Genomic DNA, 25,277 nt, shown 5'->3' with positions numbered 1-25,277 from the left:
ATTAGGGGCTTTGATCTTACCATTATGTAGTCAAAAATTTTAGAATAACTTTTGACTTCACAGAAACTTAACTACCCTCAGTATCTGTGGGGGATTGGTTCCAAGACATCTCCCCACTGCAGATATCCAAATCTGTGGCTGCTCAGGTCTCCTTTGTAAAATGGCACAGAACAATTCATATAGTGGGCCTTCTGCATCCACAGACTCCTAACTGCAAAACAAAAACAGTACAAGTATTTATTGAAAAAAAATCCACCTACTGCATTTTGCTGTGTATAATGCACACTTTTTTGCCCAAATTTTTGAGGGATAAAACAAGAGTGTGCATTATACATGGGTATAATGATTTACATACTATGGGTATAATAATGGATGTAGTAGTCCCTTGTATAATACACACAAAAACATGTGTGTACATTATACACAGCAAAATATGATATGTGGGCATATGCAGTTCAAACCGTATTGTTCAGGGTCAATTGTACTGTGTTTTCTTATTCTTACTACCTTTAATAATATTCTTCTTACCTTTACCTAGGAATTGGTAGAGAGAAATTTATTGTTAGCATTCCATAGTTATTAAGTCAAGAAGATAATAAATGAGAATTATTATTGAAGGCCAAGTTCCCAGACAGCTGAGAGAAATGTGATTTTTTAATTAAAAATGGGTGATTTGAAGACAATCTGGCCAGTGAAAAACTCCTCTAAGTAAACTGATAACATACCTTAAACTGCTAACCACTGAGTTATTGATCAATGCCAGTAGCTTAGTTGAGGAAATTAGTGTTCATATCCTTGGTTCATTTTTAGAAGGAACCAAGATTCTTTCTAATAATGACATGTTTAAGCAAGCTGCAATCCTCAAACACTGCTCAAAAGCTTTAGTAGGTAAGTTAGCAACTGTTACACCATTTAGCAGACATGAAATGCACTTTCACTAATGTTATAATCATTGCTGTGTCCCACTCCTTCGGGAACACACAATACTTTGATGGTCGGCATGGTTTCTCGCAAGCATCGGTAAGGAAGAGGCTTATCACCAGGATCTGTACAAGGCAACACCCAGAGAAGTGCAAATGTCTCTAATTAGCACAATGCCCAATGACAGGAAATCTGTAGTTCGTATGGGACACAGCATTAAGTAGGGCTACCATCGGTGACAACTTGCCCAAGTTCTCGGACACCCCTTCTCGTAATCTTTTATTTAATTTCTGATGATATTTAAGCTACAGGTTAGATTTTATCCTGAGTGTTCAGATAGGTAGTATAACATTTTTACATTTGCATGTACATTTATATGAAATACATATTTTTTTAGTTATGCTCATGTGTGAATGGAAGAAGACTGCAGTCCCGAGTTACATTTTAAATGGCTCAGTTTATTTCTTTCTGTGAACTACACAAAGTTCCTACAGACATTTGCATTGAGTCATTGTATTTAATATATGCTTTTTAGGCACCTTTGCTTTGGGTTTCAGGTAAGGGAGAGCTTTAGCTTTGAAAAGAAAAGGAAGTTTGGGGCTTGGGACTTTTTTTCAGACCATCTTAAAACCGAGGGATGCCCCACACCAAGCAGAGCTGGGTACCATCTTCTAGGGAACTCAGTGATTCCTTTGCTCTAGGAAGGCTAATACCTATGGTTTGCTAATTTTCCCCAGTCCCTTGCCCTTCATCCTCAGAATGGCAGGTGGCTGATTGTCAGTGGGAGCAAGTTCCCAATTAGCCACAAACAGGTGCACACATTTGCTGGTGGTGGCTGTTTCCTCACAAGTGCTCCAGTGCACACAAGGGGAGGCCTCAATTTTGCCAACCATGTGGCTCTCCCGAAAATAAGTGAGGTCAGCACATTCCTACAGAGTTTTTGAGGTCAGTGAAGAAAAACACCAGGCTATGAAAGGGGGTTTGACAATGCCAAAAGGAATCATTGCCTGAAACATTGTTGCAGTGGTTAAATTGGTGGGTCATGGGCAGCTTCCTTCCAGAAAGCTGTCAGAACAGGAATCTAGAGCACCTAAAGGATAGCATGAGCCTAATCAGATAAAACACAAGCATGTTCTTCATTGTGACATCTGAATTCCTGCCAAAATTATGAAGGAAAGCAATTGCTGGTTTCATTTCTGAGAAGTAGCAAGTCTTTGGTTTATAGGCATTCTCTCCGTCTAGGACCTGAAGAATCAGTGCCCCCTGGCAATTCTGGTCAAGTGCATCTTTAAAATAACACTTCCATTTGCCATTTAGGTCAAGAACGTGCACCCAGAGTGGGTGCATTTACTGCTAGGGAAAGGCAGAGACACCCCATCAGGTGGCTCACATCCGGCCTGCTTTCAGGCCCTCCCTCTTGATCCTGAGTCACGTAAGCCCAGCCCCCTTCCTGCCAGGAGTGGGAAGGGGGCTCAGCGGACCCATGTGGCCTCAGGCTCCAGGCAAATTCCCCAGCCAAGGTTCTTCTAAGAGCAAATAAATAAACACTCAGATACTGTCCTCCACTCAAACGTGAAATCCTACTTGGTCCTAAACTCTGAAAATGACTGGGATTAACTTTAGGATAATGTGCCAGTGTTTCTAACATTCTGGTGGTTAAACTTTTTGGTTAGTAAGCCCTGGCCTCTTACACAGGCTGCTCCTCTGTACCCTCAGTTTTCCAGGTGAATTTTGTCATACTGAAGAATGCATAAAACCTGTATATAGGGTTTAAGGAACAAATTAGAAAATGCAAGGCTACATAAGCCCACCCAGTGAGGAATGTTGCCAAGACCCCACTCACTTCACTGTGTACAGTGACTCCCAACACCCTGCCCACCCACAATAAAATCCTCTATCCCGAGAGGTACTCTGACTCTGGTACACATTTTCTTGTTTTGTTTTATAGCTTTATCACCTCTGTATGATTCTCTCCAGTCTCATTTTACTTGTTTTGGAATTTTACATATATGGCATTTTAATATATGTATTTTGGCTCTTGCTTCTTTGCTTAATATTTGTGAGATTCATCATGCTTTGTGAAGCTCCAGTGTTTTTTTCTCTGCTCTGCAGTCATCTGTTGTATGATTACACTGCAATTTTGATCTCTATGGTTGGAGAATATTTGAGTTTTTTGTTGTTGTTCTTGTTGTCCTATTGTGAACAATGCTGATATAAACCTTTCTCTTTTGTGTATCTCTTGCAATATATACCTACGAAAGGAACCCTGGGTCCTAGGGTATGCAGATTTCCAAAATGATCATAGCAATTGCCCTACCCACTAGCAATGGATGGGAGGGAGTATTCCTCTTGTCCTACATCTTCATGTAAACTCTGTATTGTCAGAGTTTTAAAAGTTTGGTAGTCCAGTGCATAATGGTGGTTCACTGAGGGTTTAATAGACATTTCTCTGTGTACTCATAAAGCTGAACACTTGCTTCTGTCTGTTAGCCATTTGGATTTCTACTTCTGTGCACCATTTTTCTACAAGATTTAACCCATCTTTCTGCCAAGATGTTTGTTTCAACCATCTTTGGATCCTGCTGGAGCTTTCTTTTAGTGTTGCAGCTAGGTCCATAGCTCAGTCACCTTGATTTAAGTGGTGGCTTGTTTGAAATGGGTTATTGAATAGGTCCTCTTTGGAAAGTAATGCTTTATATTCACAAGGAAAAGATGTTTTGCAATAGCACAAGTAACCAGTTTCGGAGGAGCAGTCTTTTCCAATACAATGAGAAAAGGTTGTATTCTTTCCTGAGAATGTAATAATTTGGGATGGTCCAGATTTAACATTAGTCAAAATTACTTATGTATCTCTTTTACTCATGCACTACTAACAATTTTGAACTATTAATAAATTTTCTAAAACTGGAAACCAAGTTGAGAAGCTAAGAAGGCCTCTCCCTATCCATTCTTTACTAAGTTTGTGTCAGAAATTGCAAAGTGACAGTGATGGTCTGCTGGTATTTTTTACAAATATATGGCCTGAACTAAAAAATGTCTTAGTTTTTATTTTAGGCCGTTTTTGCTGACACGATATTTTAAAATTCAGATATCTTACATAAAACTGAGATTTTGCCTTATTTTTGAAAGCATGCAATCAGTAGTGGCTACCCATTCCGACATGGCAGAAATTTCCTAGATTTGAGTAATGGTTCCTTATCAACAATGGAGTCTGATTATTTTTCCCCACTATCCAATATCCCTTTCTTCCACATTAATAGAATTTTTAGCTAGCCATGTGGCTTCCCAAATAAAGACTACATACCCCAGTACCCCTTGCAGTTAAGGATACTCATGTCATTCTGGCCAATAGGATTAGGGAAAGTGGGTAACTTTATCATGTGACACTTGCTTTCTCTTGCTAGGTATGCAGTACATACACGTAATACATACTTGCTAAATGAATAAATGAACTTATAGTAAATCACAGCTTCTACTCTAGTGAGGTCTTGGTTGCCACAAAATTAACCATAATCCAAAGAATAAGTGAATGCGGGGCTCATACAGTTCACGGGGATCCAGAAGATAACACAACATGCATGTAGTTTGTGGTGATGATTAATAACAAAAGTGTTTTTTGCCTATAATTTTAGAACATAGACATGTATTTGCCCTTCATTAAAAACTTGCAAGCCAACTTCTTTAAAAAGGAAATTGGATTTGAAGGACAACACATCACATAAAAGAAATTATTAAGAAAAATAAATATCATTACTGGAAGTTGACAGGTGACCTTTAGTATGAATAAATTGGACTGTAATGTATTTTGGTTTTCAGGAAGCCCAAACCAGTTTCTCAAGATTGTCAGTGTGGTTAAGCCATACTGCCCAGATTTCAAATAAATAGAGAGACTTATCCTTATGTAAGAACAGGAGCCAAATGACTTTATTTCCTGTAGAAATTTGTAAAGCCAGATCTTTCACCTTGAAGAAGGGCCATGAACCTGATTTTGAAATGAAATGTTGGCAGGTGCAGATCATAGTGTCTCCAAACTAGGTGACACTCAACTCTAATTCTCTGCTCCTACTGAAAGACAGTAAGTATGTACAGTTTGCTCATTGGGTTCACTTGGTTGCCCATGGCATGGTCAAGAAACTTGGAAACCAGAACCAGAAAACAAGCTTCTGTAGACAATGAAGAAGGTCACTTACACAAAACCTGATCAAGTGACAGAAGTGAGCAATTTCTAAGATAGCACAGCACATTGTGGGCCAGACAATACCTGTCTTCTGGCCGTATTTGGTTCCCTGTTTGACCTATTATAAGTGATGTATGAGTGTTGAATGAATGCTTCAGTAGAAGATTCGCCTTGGGTTCAGTGTTTGGTCCTTCAGATGGGGGTTCATTTTCTTTCAGTATCATGATATGGGCAAACCCTAGGGAAGCTAATGTAAAAATGCATAAATGATGGATTTTGAGACTAATGGGTTCGTATTTTCATTGGTAACTAGGGGTGAGGGTTAAGGGGAGCTATGCCTTTGCAAGAAATGAGAATATCTATGTGGGCTCTCTAGAACACGCTCTGGGAGTCTGTCAGTGAATCGGGTAATAGAATATAATGGTTATGGTCTTGGCCTTTAAAGCCAAACAGACTAGATTTTACTTCTGGCTTCTCCACATAGCAGCTGTGAGACATTGAGCATGTGGCTTAGTCCCTCTAAACTTCACGCTCTCCTCCACAAAGCTGGGTAAAAATAGTACCTACTGCATGGGAAGAGCTATGATGAGACTTACATGAGGTCAGTAATACCCCCAAAGTGCATTGCATGGTGCCTGGCTCTTGGTAAGTTCTCTTCAAAGAGTAGCTAGGCTACAGGTATGAAGAGGTGGAAAGTAGTAGAGTTATTGGCACGCTGCTTGATGAATAGCTCCCTCTTCAAGTCTTGTAGTAGCTCTTTTAGGGACTTGTTCTAGGTTCTCATAGACTCTGGAAAATCAAGTCTGCTCCTCAGATCTAGGTGCTCATAGCTCCTTAAATATCTGGGCTAGGTAAAGAGTGTTTTCTCCCATGCAGTGTAGGACCAAGTATGACTGGGCCATATCATCAGCTCTCTTTCTGTTAAACTCTGTAAAGACCATACTCTTTTCTTTTGACAACCTGAATTTTGCCATTTTATAATTAGATAATAGCTGACCTTACATGGGGTACATTTTAGTTCACTTGATGCAATTTAAATGATACCTTGAATCTCATTAGAAATACAGTTTTAAGTCATCTATTCCAGTGATTTCCACAGATGGCTGACTTTGTCCATTTTATTTTAGAGTTATAGGAAATAACATATGAGTAACAGATAGGTCCACCTAAACCTTTTTATTGCAGTGATATCTATTATGAAATATTGGTGACACTATGTGAATGATTTTATGATAACTCATATTTTAAAATGATGAATATTATGTAGCCACTAAAGATAATTATGAGATTGCTATAGAAAGGTAGAGAAAGTATATAACAAAATTTGAAAAATGCTGTATTAAAATAGCATTGTGAAATGTGCACAATATAATAATAGTTATGTAATAATATAGATACATACAGGAAATATGTAATGTAAATGGCTGCAAGTTTATGAAAAGGAAAATGGTGTTAGGTAGCTTAATGTGATTATTTTAATTTTTTTGTCTTTTTAAACTTTAAAGTAGCAAATGATTTGGAAGGGTTGTCAAATTAGGAGCTATCTCTGGTTAAAGACCAGAGCCTTAATTGTGCTGAGAACATTTTGATAGAGCCCAGTGTGCCATAGCTATTTTTCAGATTCATCTGGTTACTAGCTTGGATAATACTGTAGGTAACAGTGACTGACATTACTGTCTTACTCTTCTTTTTAGTGATGAAAATGCCAGGAAAGATTTAAAGACTCTACCAGCCTTTCCAACCAAAACTCTTCAGGAGCACCCATCCCTTGCTTACTGGTAAGCCAGAGCGAGATGGCATGTGACCCCATTATCACAGCCTTCACTGAGAACTGCATGCTTCGCAGTAAATTAAAAGAAATATAAGTGAAGACAATATCAAATTGCCCACTAAATGTGTCAGAGTAACCATAAGAAGACTTTGATTCATTCAGTGAAAGGATCTTGTCAAAGTTCCCTGGAAATCGTTGTACCACGATCATAGTAATTTATAATGAACAGCTGGCTGTGTGCCTTCTTATCAAAGTAAGTGGAGATTCTGCAGAGTGTGCTTTTGTGACATAATGCTCAGTGGATGTGCAGTCATTGTGTAATATGGTCTGAAGCTAGAAGAATGCAATATAAGTGGTATAAAATACAGATTTCCTTGGATAGAGGTTTTCTTAAATACCGGAAATGACTTGAATGACCAGAAGTTTCCTATAAGGCCAGAAATTATTGTATATTTTCAGTTATTTGTTTGTATTTTAATGAATCTTTAGTACCAATTTTTTATGTGGCATTTTTTTCTAGGAAAGTTGTCCAACTCCCCTTTGAATTACTTACTTTCATTCCTTTAAATATATATTTGGTTTAAGGCTCTGAACCCTGAAGATGGTTTTCCTTTCTACTAAAAAACTGATTCAAAAATAAATATTCAACATTAACAGCTTTAATATGAAGGATGGAATACATTTCCCAAATAAGCAGTGAAAATGGCTACTGAGGTTACATTGCATCCTGAGTCTAGAATTTTCTAAACAAAATATTGTTAAGTGATATTTCCTTAAGGGGAAAGAAAGACTGATTACTATTGATTTCCAGTTATATAAAGATAAGAACATTTATTCTTCTAGCTTACACTTGAAATATGACTGAAAATGCTACCTATCTGAAAGTAGGGTACAACAGCTGAATGCCAAGGTCGCTGGACTTCAACTCATATCTCCCCCTTTCAGCTGCCATTTTATCCTAGGACAATAATGAAGGGTTTCCCCTCAAAGCCGCGTGTCCCAAATAGTGACAGTAGAATATTTTAGATTGAACATAAACTCAGAAGCAGTTTTATTTTTTTCTGAATCTTTCTGAACAATTTAAGCAAACTGCTTTTAATACCTAATACCTGTTGCTCTCTCTTTACTAACATTATTCTGTATTTACTGTATTTCATTCAGTTATAACAAAGGATATTAGTTTTTCATTTGATAAATTGATATTATGTTCCTTTTTCTAATAAATTAAGTTTTTAAAGTATTAATATATATTATATAAATACATTACATAAAATATGAATTAAAAACCATGACAAAGTAATCAAATGTCTGAGGTTTGAATCCTTCCAGAATCCATGTCCTACAGAAACAGATATCAGCCAGCTTCTCTTCCAATCAAGCTAATGAAGGCCTTCCTTTGCAAGCTTCTCAAAGAGCCACCTGAGAACCTTGTAATAAGCCAGTATCTCATGTAATCATGCATTGTCAAACTGTTCATTTCTTTGTTTTACAGTGAGGACAGGGTAATTGAGCATTACTTGAAAGTCAAAGGTCTGACTCGAGGTCAAGCTGTGGTTCAGTAAGTATCTTTTTTTTTCCTTTTGCTTAAATATAATTTTAATGTCTTCTGTTTGCAGAAGCCATCTGAAATTATTTCTGTTGTGTGGTTTGTGTGTGTAAAGTCCTTATCTGATTAGAAATATTGTACCATGAATTATAAAATGTCTTGGCTCATTCCATATACTAGTGTTATCAATTCAGATGCCATCAGTGTCAGGCAGGTAACAAAAATGAGAAATATAGGCCAAGTGTGGGGCAATGGGGAATGGTGGGAACTGTGGTAAACTGGAGAACTTTTGCCCTGGGTAGAGGCAATGCTACACAGCTTAAGAATTCCATCAGAATGTTACCAGATCTTCTGATATTTTCCAAGAAAAGCTGGAATTTCTGATTTTTAAATCCCATTTTAAACATTGCAAAGTAATTTTAAGAAATTTTAATTCAATGTGAGCCAAACAAAACCTGTATGAAGGCCTTGTTTAGTTGCCAGATTTGTGACCCTACTTTGGGTGGAACACAGTGTTGGTGTTGGATAATCTGCTTCTTCATGCTACCAAGAAAGGCCATACTGCTATAATTCTGCATTTTCCATTCTTAGAGTTACCATCCATTCATTAAGAATAGTTCACAAGTGCCCTGACTGCATAGCTCAGTTGGTTAGGCATTGTCCTGCAAAGCAGAAGGTTTCTGGTTTGATTCCCAGTCAGGGCACATGCCTGGGTTGCAGGGTCAGTCTCCCCTTCAGGCACATACAAGAGGCAACCAGTTGATGTTTCTCTCTCACATCGATGTTTTTCTCCCTCTCTTTCTCACTCCCTTCCCCCATCTCTTAAAAAACAAACAAACAAACAAAAGTTACGTTGAAACTTTAAAATTATAAAAACTAAATTAAAAAAAAACTATTGAATATAGCTCAGAGTATGTGAGAACTGAAATAAAGCCTTGGAGATCATTATTCCCCAGTCACTGTAGACATAGATTTCCCCTATATCCCTACCTCTTACACCAATCTCCTTAGCATCATAACACACTTTCTGTGATCTTCAATGTAAAAATCAGAAGTATGAGAAGTTAGTAGTCTTGAAGTTGAATCCCTGACATTTTCATTCATTTTACCTATTTTCTGAAATGAAATAACTAAAAGAGTAAGAATTTCCCTGAGGATTTTAGGTTAAGCTAGTGAGCATATTATGAAGTATACTTGCTTAAATGCAGAGTCTTTTTATTTCCCCTGATCATTATCATTCTGGCTCCAAATAAAAGACTATCTAACTTGATAGTTAAGGCTCTAGACTGTAAAATTCAACTCAATTTATTAGAATCCTGGCTACGCAGTGTAATTGATACATTATTTTGGCACACTTACCTGACCTCTTATATTCACTTACATGTAGACTCTTTGCTTTTAAAATTATCAAATTATTGATTACAAAGTCCAGAGCAATTAATCTTCAACTATTATTAAGTCCACTTTTATCAAATCTGAGCTTCAATTCCTTATAGGCAGAGAGGAAGTCTTACACAATTTAGTCCACTCCGTAGAGTCTTAGAGGTACACAATAAATACTTGTCGAATTACTAATAGCAAATGGTGACTTCCGGCCAAGATGGAGGTGTAGGTAGGTCCACTTTGCCTCCTCCCACAACCAAAAGAAGGACACAACAAATTTAAAAATAAAAGACAACTAGAACTGCCAGAAAATCGAATTGTATGGAAATCCGACAACCAAGGAGCTAAAGAAGAAACATTCATCCAGACCAGTACGAGGGACAGAGACAAGTTGCATGTCAGAGAGGACGTGGGGCAATGCAGTGGCTGGAGGACCCGGTGGTCCCACATTTGCATGCAGTTAAACCATGAGAAACAGCTTGGGAGCGAGACAGACCACGCAATCCAGGGTTCCAGCATGGGAAAAGAAAGCCTCAAAACCTCTGGAGGTAAAAACCTGTGGGGGTTGCAGCAGTGGGAGAAACTCCCAGCCTCACAGGAGAGTCCGCTGGAGAGACTTGAGAGGTCCTAGAGCACACACAAGCCCAGCTCCCAGAAATCAGCACCAGATGGGCCCAGTTTGCTTGAGGATAGCAGGGGAAGTGACTGGAAGCTGGTGGGGAGCTGAGCAAGCAGTGTTTTTCCCTCTCGGGCCCCTCCCCCACATACAGCATCAGAACTCAGCGATCTGGGTTGCCCCGCCCTGACAAATCCCTAAGGCTCTGCTCCTTACAAGTAACAGGTGCACCGAGACAAAGAAATATGGCCCAAATGAAAGAACATATCAAAGCTCCAAAAATAGAATTAAGCGATGAACAGAGAGCCAACCTATCAGATGTACAGTTCAAAACACTGGTAATTTGGATGCTCACAGAAATGGTTGAGTATGGTCTCAAAATGGAGGAAAAAGTGAAGGCTATGCAAAGTGAAATAAAGAAAAAAATACAGGGAACCAACAGTAAAAGGAAGGAAACTGGGAATCAAACCAATGATTTGGAGCAGAAGGAAGAGATAAACATTCAGCCAGAAGAGAATGAAGATACAAGAATTAAAAAAAAAATGAGGAGAGGCTTAGGAACCTCTGGCACAACTTTAAACGTTCCAATATCCAAATCATAGGCGTACCAGAAAGAGAAGAGGAAGAGCAAGAAATTGAAAACTTATTTGAAAAAATAATGGAGAACTTCCCCAATCTGGCAAAGGAAATAAACTTCCAGGAAGTCCAGGAAGCTCAGAGAGTCCCAAAGAAGTTGGACCCAAGGAAGCACACCCAAGACAGATCATAATTAAGTTACCCAAGATTAAAGATAAGGAGAGAATCTTAAGAGCAGCAAGAGAAAAGGAGACAGTTACCTACAAAGAGTGCCCATAAGACTATCAGCTGATTTCCCTAAAGAAACCTTGCAAGCAAGAAGGGCCTGGCAAGAAGTTTTCAAAGTCATGAAAGCCAAGGACCTACATCCAAGATTACTCTATCCAGCAAAGCTATCATTTAGAGTGGAAGGGCAGATAAAGTGCTTCCCAGTTAAGGTGAAGTTAAAGGAGTTCATCATCACCAAGCCCTTATTATATGAAATGTTAAAGGACCTTATCTAAGAAAAAGAAGATCAAGAACTAGGAACAGTAAAATGACAACAAACTCACAACTATCAACAACTGGACCTAAAAAAAAAAAACCAAAACCAAAAACAAACTAAGCAAACAACTAGAACAGGAACAGAATCATAGAAATGGAGATGAGAGGGGAGGGAGAAAGGGAAGAATGGGGGAGAAAGTACAGGGAATAAGCACCATAAATAGTAGGTACAAAATAGACAGAGGAAGGTTAAGAATAGTATAGGAAATGGAGAAGCCAAAGAACTTATATGAATGGCCCATGGACATGAACTAAGGGGCGGTGGCGGGGCGGGGGGGGGGTGCTGGGGGGAGGGGGGTGCAGGGTGGAGGGGAATAAAGGGGAGAAAAAAGAAAAAAAATTTTTTAAATGGTGTAAATGTTATCTGCAGTTACACTTGTGGGCCTTTTAGTACAATAGTAGACATGGGCAATAGATAGAAAACAAGCTATTTAAAAAAAAATAGCAAATGGTAGCACCATTAATTTTTATTTTGGGGCGGGAGTGGGCATATTTTTTAGTATCAGGTTTTTATAGAATAAACTTATTTGTTTTTAAGTGTCTATTTCTAAGAGGCTTGATGTAGGAGTTGATTATATATTTCTTAGAGTTTATTATGATCAATACATGGAATAGTTTTATTTTTTACTTACGAGAATGACCCAAAAGTTGATTTTCATTGCTTTGCATTATTAGGTGCTTAGTTTAAAAAATACTTGCAGTTTGAGTGTATCATATAGTCATATATGTTTCTAAGCCACATAACTCTTAATATGCTGAAAATAATATTTCCTATAGCTTTTTGAAATTGAAGTTTTGTTAGCTACTTTCTAACATTGGGATAAAGTAAATATATTATTCCCTAGAATGGTTTATTTTATTTCTACTTTAATTAAATACATGGTTATAATGAGGAAGGTAGATACAAAATGTGTTTCTTTCAAGCACTTCTCCCAGAAGAACTCTCTATTTTAATAAGAGCTTATAATATATATTCATTTTCTACAGGTATATGAAAATAGTAGAAGCTCTACCAACATATGGAGTCCACTATTATGCAGTAAAGGTAAATACTTGTACATGGCTAAGCTTTCATAATGCCCTTGCCCTTGTAATTCTATGAGAGTTACTGAACAACACCAACTTTCTAAAATTACATAAATCAATATGCAAATATATGTAAATTGTCTCTAGAAATTTGAGCATTGAGAATAGGATTGATTTTCTTAAAAAATATTAAAGCTTAATTATATCTTGTCAGTTTTAGCAAATTACAAAACACATTTCTGCCAAATACTTGCTATGTTTAAATGTTTCCCCAAAGCCTGTTTGTCCTAAGATATTCAGATCATCCTCTCAGCACACCTGTTCCATTAGCTATTCTTATTTATTCTTCTCTTTTCCAGTTGTTTCCTTTCCTAGTGCTACCAGAAATTCATTTAATAGTGCCTTTGTATGAGAACCATCCACTCTCCAATGTCATTTGAATAGCTTCATAAAATTCTCACATTTTTCTAGGATTTGCAATACCAATTTTTGCTCAATATGCTTTTATTTGTGCCGTGTTTTCAAGTATTTACAGTAGGGAGAAATATTGTGTAATGATAAGGGATAAATCAAGTTAAGACAGGAGTGTTGTTTGAAAGAGGAGTTAGTTTTCCAAATGATCAATCTTGATTGACTTTTCAAATTCCAACAATGTTTGCAATTCAAAATGGTGGGGAATGGGAACTAAATACTTGCATAATGGGGACACCCTGTACTAAAAATGTATACTAATGCAACTTTAATTCCTACTGATTCTTAGTGGGTTTGCCTATAGGTATATGTTTCAGCCTAAGTTTTTCTTTCCCTGTGTCAATACCTCTTTGCTTTTCAAGACCGAAAAGATAAATTTATGAAAAAAAAATTCTCCCCTCCCCATATGTGCCCCAAAGACATTATTCAAACATCCTGTTTTTCAGTCTTCTCATGTGCACTGTTAAGTGTATTATAAACATCAAGATTTGGAACCACTTTTTATATCTTTGTAATTCTTTGGAAAGTTCCCTAACCTTTACAGCTGGTTACTAATCAAGAGAACAAAGAGCTTTTCTTTCTTTCTTTTTTTTTTTTTTAACAGATAACTGGCTTTGTACTTTGGAATAATTCTTGAATTACTTACATTTTATTTCTTCTCCAACTGTTTAATTAAAACAGTAATGCTTTATTCTTTTTGATGGTATTAATAGCATTGGTCCCTTTTGACTTACAGATCTTATTTGAAGAAGCTCTAAGGAGGAATTTTAATAACAAGTTAAGTTTTCAAGTACTGTTTTGTTTACCAAGACAGCTTTATTTTGGCTTGCTTATACTTGTTAAAGAATGAAACTGGTGAACATTACTTCACCTCTAGAAGACTTAACAATTAGGTCTTGGTTCTCATGCTTTTCCATGTTCCAGGATAAACAAGGACTTCCTTGGTGGCTTGGAATCAGCTATAAAGGAATTGGCCAGTATGATTTACAAGACAAAGTGAAACCTCGGAAAGTAAGTGTGAATCACTTTAGACACTTTGGAGAACCTTGAGCTGTTCTAGAGCTGGGAACATTGCATTGAGAGGCACTGAAGAGTCTTGGGCAAAGGACATTTGATTGGTGAAGCCATGGGTTCAGGGAAGGCTCAGGTTAAGTGTGAAATGTGTGCACAAAGGTTAACACAGATAACAATATAGTTCGCAAGTGCACACAAGGAGGTTTCTATCTTAACTGAGCATAAAAAGGACGATGTCATTTTTTAAATAAATTTTATATATGCACATATACATGCAGTTACATATTTAATTGGATGGATAAACGGATGAATTGTAAAGACATAAGCCAAAATTTTTTGATGCCATTACCTCTCAACACTATAGTTATGAGTACTGTAGTCTTCTTTTTACTACTCTTGCTATATTTGCATCTCTTTGTTTCACAAATTCCCACACTAAACATGTCTGCTTTTTGTAAAGAAACTAAGTTATGTGCTATTTAGTAAAGAGTCACACTTTTGGGTTTGGATTTTCCAGAGCTGATAAGATACATTATTTTCAATTTGAAACTTGATTATGAAGTTGTTTCTTTTGATCAAAGCACAAACATACAATACATTTTTGCCTATGTAAGAACTGATGAGTCCATAGACATAACTACCCAGCTGCCCAGGCCTAGTCAGTATTCTAAGGATGTAAAGATTTCCTCATGCTGCTTGGTCTGTTTCGCCACCCTTGCTATGCTCTGCTGCATCACTAGGAGTCACAGCAAAGAAACAATGACCTATAATAACAGACCATGGTCAGGCTGCCTGCGTTACGACACCCCAACATCACAGCATTCAATAACTTCTATCATTAATGTGTTTTAGAAAAACAGCCATATTCTTTGTGAAGTTAGGCCCTTGTAATCATAACACAGGCTCTCCATCTAAGTGTCCTTTCAGTTTCAATCAATGTTCACAATATTCCTTTAAATTAAGAGAATGAGTAAAGCTTCTGTTTTCTCTCCATTTTATGGTGATAAACTGATGCAGACAACATAAAAGCACAGGCCAGGGTCATCAAAGTCCCCTTCCACTGCCTATCCATCTCTCCGAATCAGACTAGTTGGGCATTGAGGCTTATCCAAATTATCAATAAAAATATTAAAACATTAATTTATAATCAAGATCCATCTAGTTGAGAACAGTGAGAGAGCATTTATGTAGTCATACAAATAGAATGTTGTCTCTGTACGTCCTGTGACCAAGAGCAGTTGAAGGAAGGGGATACTTGAAAATTTGCTTTTCAGACCAAATTAGAAATGAGAGCCATATAATTTTTTCAAAATGATTTTTATTTACAGTGATATACTTTAATTTTTACCAAAATGTGTAAATATTCATTGTAAAAGAAAACAGGAAAAGCAAACACCACAGAAACATGTCAGTGATGGCAGGATGTCCTTCTGCCGTCCCCATTTCTCCCCTACAATGACCCGTGTCAAGAGAAGGCTATGAAATGGTTCATTTAGACTTTGTCAGTGTGTCCTAAGCTTTTACAGAGGAAAAAAAAAAAACCTAACTTTGTACCCTGTTCCACACTGTGTCATGTTTCTTCAGGTCACTTAGACACAGGTGTCTTCCACTCTTTGCAAAGCTGCCTAGTATTCCATTATGAGGAAATATACAATGCATTTAACGAGCTCTCTTTCAATGCCTGTTACAGGATTTCCATTGGGGGAGGGAGGGCAGGAGTTAAATCCCAGCCAAGGAAGCAACTAACCCCTAGTTTATCCATTTTATAAGATCAAATTATGGCTTATCCTGTTTTCTTAAGGTAGATCTGTTATTTTTTTGTAGATCTGTAGAACATTTTTTGTAATTTATTTCTCCCCTTAATTTTTACTTTAAGAAGTAACATTCAGGAGTCTTGCTGATTTTCTGAGTCTTGCATGTAAAAATATAATTCAAGTTGGCTCACATGTAATTTCTTAGCTAACATGGCTTGATAAAATTGAGATTCCCACAGACTGTATATGCTTCCACTGAAAACAACCAGCCTTCCCCCAGAATCACAAAGAATCAGAACGTGCACAGTGAACAGTGCAGTGAATCTGCTCTTGGTTGCTCATGACTCACAGACCTTTCTTTCCCTTCTCAGTTTCATAGAAATTGGTAAATGTTGTTTGACACTGATCATAATCAGGTGTGCTTGTTCATTCTTGAGACTAGACAGGGTCAGAAGCCACTTCCTTTTTTCAATTTGCAGTTTTCCTGTTTCATTTACAAAACATGCCATTCAGCTCAAAAAACCATAAATGAGCCATCTTGTGTCAATCACTGTCCTGCCTTCCCCTGATTGGTTATGTAAGCAGGTGTCCACTCTGTACCATTGTTTGCCTCCTCCTTTCTTCTTCTATTAAATCTGACAATGGGTTTTGCTTCTTTATCTTTATTTTTCTACATTCAAACAATTTAAGAGTTTATTGGAGGGAGAGTATTTTACAAGTGTCTGCCTTGGACCACCTGGAAAAAGTGAAAAAAATGCATTATTTAAAGGTCCATGAGAGCAGACTTATAAAAGGAGAATCATGCTTCAGCTGTTTGCATGGACCTGTGCATGCAGCAAGTTACCAATGGCCAGGCACAAATGAAGGTCAAATTGGCAAACTCAAATGAAACAAAGGCTGGAATGGGAGGCCTTGAACATGCTCAGCCTCTTGAACCACATGCCTGCTATATTATAATTATATGGTCTGAAAACAGGCCAGAAGGAGGAAGATTTGCCAACAGTAAGAGAACCGAACTGATGCCAAAAGGCTCTTTTGAAAAAGGGTTGATCAAAGATCCACAGGCTGAGTCCTCCTATCCTTTCCACATAATGTTTCTTAATTAAAGCTATGAATGTTGGTGACTGTGTTAGTCTTCCCTCCCAGAATACCCAGCTAGTGTCCTTTATGTATTTTGGCTGTAAGGCTTTTGCCAGTCATGGGGCCAAGTTGTTTTTAATCCTATAGTATTGTAGAATGATGAAGGAAACAGTTTGGGAAGCAACCCAAAGCCTGTCTCTGATGTCTATTTGCTGTGTAAACCTTGAGCATGATGTTTAATCTCTCTTTCAATGCAGTTTCCTCATTTGCACAATGGTAATGCCCCCAAATGTGTAGGGTGGTTAAAAGAACTAAATGGGGTTATATGTAGCACTGGGCCTGATACACAGCCATCACTCAATAACTGGTAGTTGTTAGTGAGGGTGAGAGACAATAAAGAAGGGTAGGAGAAATATTCTTAGATCACCATTTGGATAGAAAAAGACCCAACATTTCTACAAACTCACAGCCATTATGCTTCACCTACTAGTACACACTCAAATTTTTTGTTTTCAGAGACTGGTAAGCACTTTGTCTCTCCCAATTCATTAACAATAATGCATGATGCAAATTAGGAGAAAATTTTTTAAAATTCTGTGTTACAAAACACAAAAATTCAGGGTCTTAGAAGTTCAGATCATAAGCAGTTTTTTTTTTTCAATCTTCCCTTTGTGCATGAAACATATTGCAGACTCTTATGGAATGTGAAAACACACGAGAACTCAACTGAATTTCAAATATAGGACATTTGATCTTAAAAGCAATGAAGTTTTACTTTTAAAAGAAAACGTGCAGACTTGTATATCTTCTAGGTTTTTATTGTTTACTCAGTACTTCATGGAAAATGTCTGTTCTTCACAAAGTAGACTGTGGGTTAGTGGCTGATTAAAGTATATGTCATGACTGATTTGTACTCCCCTGGCAAGTTAGTTCACCTGGGAAAACCAGAACCAGTCAGAGAGGAGAGACAGAAAAATGCCATGCTAAGTCAAAGTGTCATACAAGTTGGTGGGATAAAAAGGCCTTTCAAGATTAGTATCTTTCTGTATTATACCAGGCAGAGAAAGTTTTATAATCATCCCAGGGCATTTCAGGGTGGGGAGAAAGGGTTCTCAGCCTTCAGTTAACTGATTATTTTTTTATATTAGAATTCCCAAATGCCTAGAGCCAGATGAATTAAGTAACAAGCACAAATGTCTTTCTGTTTCTTTATCACAAAAGTACAGGGTTCATTTCATTTAAACTCAGAGTGACTTGCTTGCTTTTCTAAGCAGAGCCATCTCGATTATTTCTAACCTACCTACTGTTGCTTTTCCCAAACTATCACATCATCACATCATCATGGGTCTCTCTTAGGATGCTACTTCTAACACTGCTCAAATGCTGGATGAGGCTAACTGAAGGAGAGAATGTGTGCTGTTCAGTCACACTTCCTGCCTCAATACAAAACACAGTATGGTGTGTAAGGAAAAAACTGAATCACCAAGTGCCAGCCGGAGACTGGTCCATCCTGTTTGTAAAGTGTATAATTAAGTTTCAGCCACACCAATAATCAATCTGATTGTTAAAACCTTCTTCAGGATCAGTAGGTGGAGAACTCAAATCCTATAGCTTGGATTTGAAATAAGAACCAGCCCTGCAGTCCTGCTTACCAGTTGGCTGACCTGGAGCTATCACTCAACCTTTCTGGGTTTTTATTTTTCAACTGTTAAGTTCAAATAATTCTGTCGTACTCTATGTACCTCAGAGATTATTCTGAGGACCCAATGAGTTAGTGGATTCCTTCACTGAGTAGATATTTTCCCTTCACACAATACTCTATAGAAAGTTTACTGGACAGCATTGGTATTTCTTTTCCTCTCCCACAACAATCACATTTGGGTTTTTCAGCAGCTTTTCTAAAACAAGGAAATCTTAGATAATTGGTTGGGCATTGGTGAGTTTTCATTTCAAAACCAGCAGGCAAATGGAAAGAATCAAAGGCAGGCAGCCATATTATTCATAAACCACCCAGTCTCATTGCAAGGGAGGCTGGGGCAGGTAGTCTCAAGGTAGCCACGGTGAAGCCTTACCTTAAGATGTTCTATTACTAAAGAAGAAGGAAGAAAAACAGATTCTGAGGGTGATAAGTAGCTTTTTTCACACTGTGTTGGTTTCTTTGAAGTGTTTTAGGGGGGTAGTTAATGAGAAACAAGTAAGCAAGAAATAAGGACGATTACAAATTTTCAATAGTCTCTGATGGAACCAATGAGATGGCAGGATAATAATGGGATTGGCGAAAAACATTTTGTGTATTCAGGGAAGGCCTATCGGGAAAGATGACACTTAAGTTGAAACATGAAGGGTGAGAAGAAATCGGGCTTGTAAGGAATACGTTGGCATGTTCTAGTCAGAGAACAGTGTGTGCTGCTGGGAAGAAGGTCAGCACCTTATAACGGCTGAGGGGAGACCACTGAGCTACAGCTTACAGAGTAAGAGTGATCCTTGTATAAACTGAGGATGGCATGTGAAGAGAAACACTTGCTGGACAGGCAAAACCATTAGATTTCATTATTTCATATTACCTTACCTGTCCAGGCATTTGCCAAATGGCTGAATTGTTGGCACATAGAGAAAAATGAAAGATAGCTCTTTAATAGGGTTGATTAGTCCAAATGCAGACAAAACAAAATAGTACATAAATCATTATGAAAAACTGTTCAATGAAGGTGCATAAACAGTAAAGGTTTCTTCAGTGTGTGTTCATGACTGAAGATTGGTTTTATTTTAATTCATTCAACCTTCAGGAACAAATTTCTAACAAGACAGTACAATGTACGAAGTGTTTTGTGTTTTTTTTTTAATTTATTGATACCATTGTGATTGCAAGGGCCTTGAGCTTGTACTTTTTATTCTTTATCTTATTTAAGGAAAAAGCTAAGTCCCCGTTATCAAGGGCATGACAATCCATCTGAAAAGACTGAATTATATTCAAGATTAGGGATTTAGTTGAAAATATTTAATAACCAGACTAAGTACCATCCTGTGAGAAGGGATGCCAGTTCTAAACATCTGGAAGAGCCACACAGCATCTGGTCAGCACTGGTTGTACCACATGGATGTGATCAGTGCTCTGATGCATGTACGGACAGGAAGGCATGAGGTCAGCCTGGAAGGTTAAACATTCAGCCACAGAGGAAATCTGAGGAAGATGACATCCTCCTAGAAGGTCAGATTTTTATTTTATGCATTTCATGATACCTAGAACTTCATCTAAACTTTTTCAAAAATATGCAGAATGTTTTACCCCTTGCATTTTGGATGTGATGTTTTATGTATGGAGGGTTATGACATTATATGTGAAAAGTAATTTTCACTACCTGAATGTGTGCCATTTGGGTATGTTATGAAACTTGAGTTCAACATACGTGACACTATTAGCAGGCCCTCTTCTGGCTTGATCAGGTGTTGTGAGTCCCTGTGGTAGGTAATATCTACATTTAGAAAACAATCTGAACAACCATTTTTTTTCTAAGACGTTATCTAGGTGAGAAAAATAGAACCCCAAACTTCACTTTTTTAGAGCAAAAATATTATCTTCCTCAGCAATACACTCCACTGACCCCAGTGTAGTTTCATCACCAAAAGTTATCCTCTGAGTCAGGGTTTCTCAGTCTCTGCACTTTTGACATTTGGGGCTAGATAATTCTGTCCTGAGCATGCTGTGATGTTCCACAGCATCCCTGGCCTCCAGTGTGATAACCAAAAATGTCTCCAGACCTCTCCAGATGTCCTGGGGTTGTTGGAGAGGATGGGGAGTGATGCAAATTCATCATTGGTTGAAAACCACTAGTCTAAGTAAAACGCTAGGGACTCAGTGTCCTTTTCTGCAAATGCCATAATTGCTGCTTTTTCTTCCTGTGAGGCAGAAGTGGGAGTTACTCCTCTTTTCTTTCTTTCTTTTTTTCTCTTTCTTTTTTCGTTAACATAACAAATGTCCATAGAACACACTTGTGAGAAAGGTAGGATGGTGGGCTGTGATTAGGCACTGGGGTTTTAGAGCCTGGTTGTGCCTTACTATGAATCCCAGATCTGTCCCCGTCTAGGCATGTAACTTTGGCTAATTTACTATCTGAGTCTCAGTTTCTCTTTTGTAAAAGGGGACTAAATGTAGTACCTCCCCATCAGGTTGTTGGGAAGATGCAATCTCAGTCACATAAACATTTGATGGATAGAAGGATGGCTGGGTGGATAAAAGGTAGGGCAATTTGGCTTTCTAAAAGACCATTATCCAGCAAAATTCTATTTTTGTGGTACTTCAGAAGGCAAAATGGATCCACTAGCGGGCTCGTGAACAGTATACTCATCAAGTGTACAGTTTTTTAGTAAAAAATAAATTAATCAATGATACCATGATTTTGTTTTCTTTAGTTTATAGCAGGAAATGATCCTATGTGAGTCATTGATGTACAATCATACACTGCAACTCTGACTAGCCCACATTTAGTCATTTCAAGGTGAATTTGTAGTTAAATGATTAACCTATATTATAAGTGCTATTATAAAAAAAAAAAAAAAAAAAAAAAACCTCTAGTGACGCCTTTCCTGTCCTAGCCTAGTGTTAATCCTCTGGGTGGTGTCTACTTTCAGTTTGTCAAGATTTAAAAAGACAGTTTGATCCTTTATGACTGAGGCTTTTTCTGTCTTTCATTAACCCAGGAGGTCCATCTGGCTGGTGGCAAGTGTGCACTCCTCAGCATTCTTGTATCCTACTGGGGCATGTTCCTTTACTGGGTACCCAAGACAAGAGGGAGCTTGCTGCCTTGCATCTCCCTGCAGGCATGCCCTTGACCCACTCCTCCTTCCTCCTATGTGACCTCCATGTTGCAGGACAAGTGAACACATTTCCTACCTAGAGGGTATATTCAGAAGCCACCGATGAAATCAACAGACACAGCAGTTTTCACAGAGGCTGAAACTTACAGAATTGGAAGCCTGAGTGATATAGGTGTGTCAACATAATAACTTGGCTGTTTTCATCAGCAGAAAGACAGATATGGGATCCAGACAGCTGTTTCTTGTTCCGTTTCTGCCATTAAATGGCTATCCTCCATCTGCACAAAGGCATGATAAAATTAGGGAATTAGACTGAGAGTCCTAACAAATATAACTAGCATTATCACTTACCAAGTGTTTATTCTCAAACAGTAGGCTAAGTCTCTCACAGACATAATCTCACTGTACCTTTCAACCCTCTGAGGCAGGCGCTGTTGGTCCTACTTTACAGATGAGGAAGCTGAGACTCAGGAAAGTTAAGCAATTTGTCAAATAAAACATAAGTGGTAGAACCAGAATGCAAACCAAGGTAGTCTGACTTGCTCCAATTGGTTCAGGTAAGCCCCACGAGGGAGGGGACCTGGCCATTATTCACCAACAAGAACAGGACCTCTCACATAGAAGGTGGACAAGAAATATTTGTTGATTCAAGAGGAATGAATAAATAACTCCATGAGGTACTAAAGTATGCATCACCCTGTCTCCTAAAAGTCCCTGTGCTTTTCCTTGTAGTCTTATAATCAAAAATTGACAGTAGTTTCCGGTGTTTAGGAACCATTGAAATTGTGGGATGGGAATGAGGAAGAGGTGATTTCTTCTGGTTCTTTTAAGTCTGTAACAGTGGTATCCAACTAAAAAATTGATTGTAGACTTCAAGAAAATGGCTTAAATATTCAACCCATGCATTTCATTAAATGAAGTGTAATGATGCATGGCAAATTATTCTAAAATCATCAACTTCCTTTACATCTAAAGATAACAGGAATTTGGTCTGATTACATAATATTTTGCATAAGTTCACTTTCAGAATAGGGTTTGAGTCTGCTTTGGTTTTCTGCATCAATTTTCTAAAATTCTGACACTTTAAAAAGATTTTATTTATTTTTTAGAGAGAGGGGAAGGGGGGAAACGGTATGTGAGAGAGAAACATCGACCAGTTGCCTCCTGCATGCCTCCAGCTGGGGACCAGGCCCACAACCCAGGCTGTACCCTGACTGGTAATCAAACCACTGACCCTTCGGTTCACAGGCTGGCACCCAATCCACTGAGCCACACCAGCCAGGGTGACACTTTCTTTTTTAAGACAGAATGATTACAGACCTTAGGATATGTTTTCTCCCTATTGTAGCTTTTGATTATATCTTTGTTAATATCATTGTTCATATTGCTTCTCTTTTACTTTTTCTGTTTTATCTATTTATTTATTCATTTTGTGGTCTCAAAGTTAATCCCAGCTATTATTTCATCAGTTGTTACCTACTTCCTTCTTTTGACGCTGATGAGCACAACTTGTTGTTCTAGATTGGTGTAGGGTAGGAAGAAATCTGGGAGACCTAATTTATAGTTTTATTTTTACCATATAAGTAATTTCCACCATAAATTCTAAACAATAGTACAATTTCTAACTATTAGCTACTAGTGACTATCACATAAACAACAATAAATAATAATTGATTGTTATAATGCTCATTTAATGATCACTTTAGAAAACAGTCCTGTTTCATACTCTTAACTCTGTGTTGCAAGGCAAATAAAACTCCTCATTTAAACCTCCAAGAATGGTAATTTGGGCTTGGCCAAAACATTCTTTTCAATTTTAATATGAAAATTACAAATGTGTTTGTGTATATACACATGCATAAATAATATATATAATAGTCTTATCCTACCCTTAAGACATTGTACCTGGTAATAATCCTACCCTATGTGGGCACCAGTTATTCTCTATATAATAGAAAATTTGCCTCCTTCTACCTTTGAACTTTGACCTCTTTAAGGCCCCTCATATTTCAGGTGATTTAGAGTATACCTCATTCCATTATAAGACCATTTCTCTAAAGTAGAGGGCCCAGTAAGTCAGGTCAGCCTGGTGGATAGTTCTTTGACCAATTCCCCCTTCTCCTTTCATTGCTCTGAAATCTGCATGATTTTTACAGGAACATGGAGGGGGCTCTTTTTTTGTGCTTTAAGGAAAACACTGGCAAAAAAGAAGCTAATGAAATTAGTTGCCTGCTGTGTACAAGGCCGTGTTGCGTGGGCAGTCTTTCAGTAAATGAATACTTCACATCAGCTCCATTGCCATTTTCAGTTTCATCCTGCCTGAGATCAGGAGCACAAAAACAATACAAAAACTCAATAGAAGAATAATTTCAGGAATTTCAAAAGAAATACTAGCCTATTTCTAGCTGCCAGCTGAATCTAGTGCCACCACAATTACAGGTATTTTCCTAGCAACCTCAAACATTGATAAGAATCACAATGATAATAAGTGTCTAGAATAGAGGCTTCTTAAATGGTTGGGAGGTAGACATCACACTGTTGTATAAGATAGACTGACCTATGTTCACTTTATGTAAGCATATCATTTTAATTTGAGAAATTTTCATCTCTTTTAAATTTTTGAAATATATAGGAGTACCAAGAAGATGACAACACCTACATAACCACTCAAACTGAAAATTACTAATATTTTGCCATATTTTATCCCTGCCCTTGTGGCAACCGCTGTCACAAATTATTTCATCACTCCAATTCACTATTACAGGCACATATATGAAGTTACATTTTGCATACACTTTTACGATTTCAGGTAGGGAAATGGCTTTGCCTTTCAGACTGAAAATCTCGTTCCCAGGACATCTTTTGCAAACCCAGTTGCCATCTAATTATTTCCAATTATTTAAATAAGCTGGAGCCCCTCACCTTTTAAGTAGGGTTTTGCTTGCAGAAGGCATGTTCGCTCTCAATGCAGGGACAGGCTGAATGGAAGCAAAAGCACTAGGATTTCTGTTCGCAAGTGCTGGGGGGAGGGGGTGGCTTTCAGAGATCATATTTCAAGTCCAGCCCTGGTTTTTATGTGTGTGGGAATGGATGCAAAGGAGAACACAGCTGAGCTGTGCTGTGGCTCTTCCTGTAGAACCTGTTCGTGTCCAGGGTGAGTAACAGGGTACAAATGGCTCCCTGGGCAGCTCGTGTGAAATCTGTACCTGCGTGAAGAGCAACCTACTTCCCAGGAAGATCGTCTGAATCCATACTATAACCTGTTTAAAAAAATGAGTCTCTCTCCTGAGAAAAATCTGCTGGTGAGAGCTTTGCTCTCTCCCACTGGCCGCGGAAGAAGGAGTGGAACTGGGGAGGTGTCACCTGATATGAGTTGCTGATGTCAGCCGTGGGAGGCTCGCTTTGTGAAACTGAGTTACACCTAAGTAAGTGTCTTATGAAACTCAGTTCAGAGCTCACCGGTACTGCTGCTCTTTGGGAGGGGGAAGTAGAAAGAACCTTCGGGTTTTCTTTCACATTTCTGTCCCATTTTTGGAAACTCTGGATTAAAAGAAACAAAAGCCTCAATTCTACGGACATTTTAG

The 25,277-nt window shown here is 38.0% G+C and overlaps 1 protein-coding gene across 2 annotated transcripts in view; it reads left to right on the top strand.

The window, feature by feature from the left end:
• The window catches only part of FRMD4B (FERM domain containing 4B), a 196,949-nt gene that overhangs the window by 148,703 nt on the left and 22,969 nt on the right, over positions 1–25,277 (top strand). For both annotated transcript variants that reach the window (XM_054595255.1, XM_054595254.1), the window contains exons 8-11: positions 6,793–6,876; positions 8,362–8,427; positions 12,521–12,578; positions 13,955–14,041. In XM_054595255.1, the coding sequence (XP_054451230.1) occupies positions 6,793–6,876; positions 8,362–8,427; positions 12,521–12,578; positions 13,955–14,041 (295 nt within the window). The remainder of the gene's footprint in view (positions 1–6,792; positions 6,877–8,361; positions 8,428–12,520; positions 12,579–13,954; positions 14,042–25,277) is intronic.

This window comes from Pteronotus mesoamericanus, unplaced genomic scaffold (assembly GCF_021234165.1).
Source record: "Pteronotus mesoamericanus isolate MK-2021 breed Mesoamerican mustached bat unplaced genomic scaffold, CSHL_Meso_final scaffold_54, whole genome shotgun sequence".
NCBI lineage: Eukaryota > Metazoa > Chordata > Mammalia > Chiroptera > Mormoopidae > Pteronotus > Pteronotus mesoamericanus.
Note: the sequence above shows the minus strand (reverse complement) of the source record. Positions and strands in the feature narration are given on the sequence as shown.